Below are 1437 nucleotides of genomic sequence, written 5' to 3' on the forward strand. Positions count from 1 at the left end.
GGGGGGGGGGGCGCCTGGCTCTCCCAGCAGGGGGCGCTGCAGGGGAGGGGGCAGGAGCAGTGGCTGGGGGGGGTGCCTGGCTCTCCCAGCAGGGGGCGCTGCAGGGGAGGGGGCAGGAGCAGTGGCTGGGGGGGGTGCCTGGCTCTCCCAGCAGGGGGCGCTGCAGGAGCACTGGCTGTGGGAGCTCCCCCCTCTCTCTCAAGAGAAGCCTAGAGACAGTGGCAAGCACCAACCACCCCCCTGTACCCAACGCCCTGGTCCCGCCCCATGAACGAGATAACTGGGAGGGGGGAAGGGGCCTGGATCGCTCCTTCCTACCTGGCATGTTCCCCTCGGCCTTGCCGCACTGGACCCACTTCCCGCCTTGGTACCTCCAGTGGTGCTGATCCACCAGGACAATGTCCACGCAGACCCTGTAGTGAGCCACGGGGTCCAGCCCGGAGAGGTTGAAGCTGAGAAACGGGAACATCCGCCTGGGGAGGGGACACAAACACAACCCGGCGTGTTACACTGGAGGGGACCCTCCCTGGGTCCCCATATCACATAGCGCGACCCCCCTGCCTCCCCGGCGCAGAGCATCCGCCTGCCCTTGAAATCCCGTGGAGTCCGGCCACGTGGCGAGGAAAGATCCCCCAGGAGGTGAGCTGGGCCCCAGGTGGAACCCAGCCCCCAAGCAGGACAGGACGGAGGATGTATCCGTGGGACATGGGCTGGAGGAACGTGATGGCAACAAGGGGGATCGGCGTGTGGTGGCCTGGATTATCCTCACGCTATTATTTCTGATGGTAGCGCTGAGCGGCCCCAACAGAGACCAGGGCCCCGCTGTGCTAGGGGCTGTACAAAGACACAGCGAGGCAGTCCCCGCCCCGAAGAGGTCACATTCTGATTACACAAGACACATACAGGGTGGGAGGGGAAACTGAGGCACAGTGAGAGTGACCAGCCCCGGGTCCGCGGCAGAGCTGGGAGGAGAACCCAGGCCTCCCGATTCCCGGCTTGGCATGGAGCAGGTGCCTTGGTGACCCCTCAGCCAGCCCCATGACGTTACCCTGTAACTACACGCCCCTAGACAAGGCCAGTGCAGGGCTGGTTTCCCCTCATTCAGTCCTGAGCGGCGGGGGGCCCCCCCGGGGGTATCAAACCGGAGAGATCGAGAGAGGGCTGGGGGCAGAGATTGCAGGAGAGCCTGAGGGGGAGGAGGAGACAATGGCTGTTAACCATTCCTGGTATTTCAGCAGACACCTGGGGCTCCGGTCAGGATCGGGACCCATGTGTGCACATACAAAGACGTGTTCCCTGCCTCGGAGAGCTGGGCACAGGGAGGGATGGAGGAGAGAGGGGAAGCTGGGGTGGCTATAGAAAGTGGGGGGGGGGGGAGAAGAGGTAGAGAACGGAGAAAGGAGGGGAGACAATGTACCTTGTTGCAGAACGTCTTAG

General features: G+C 64.1%; 1 protein-coding gene across 1 annotated transcript in view; it reads right to left on the reverse strand.

Annotated features, from left to right (window-relative positions):
- Window positions 1-198: 198 nt before the first annotated feature.
- Window positions 199-1437, reverse strand: part of TBX21 (T-box transcription factor 21) — a 30316-nt gene continuing 29077 nt past the window's right edge. Inside the window, exons 2-3 of the mRNA XM_034756271.1 lie at window positions 319-473; window positions 199-209 (exon numbers count right to left, since the gene is read on the reverse strand). Coding sequence (XP_034612162.1) covers window positions 199-209; window positions 319-473 — 166 coding nt within the window. The remainder of the gene's footprint in view (window positions 210-318; window positions 474-1437) is intronic.

Source organism: Trachemys scripta, chromosome 23, assembly GCF_013100865.1.
Source record: "Trachemys scripta elegans isolate TJP31775 chromosome 23, CAS_Tse_1.0, whole genome shotgun sequence".
In the NCBI taxonomy this organism is placed as follows: domain Eukaryota; kingdom Metazoa; phylum Chordata; order Testudines; family Emydidae; genus Trachemys; species Trachemys scripta.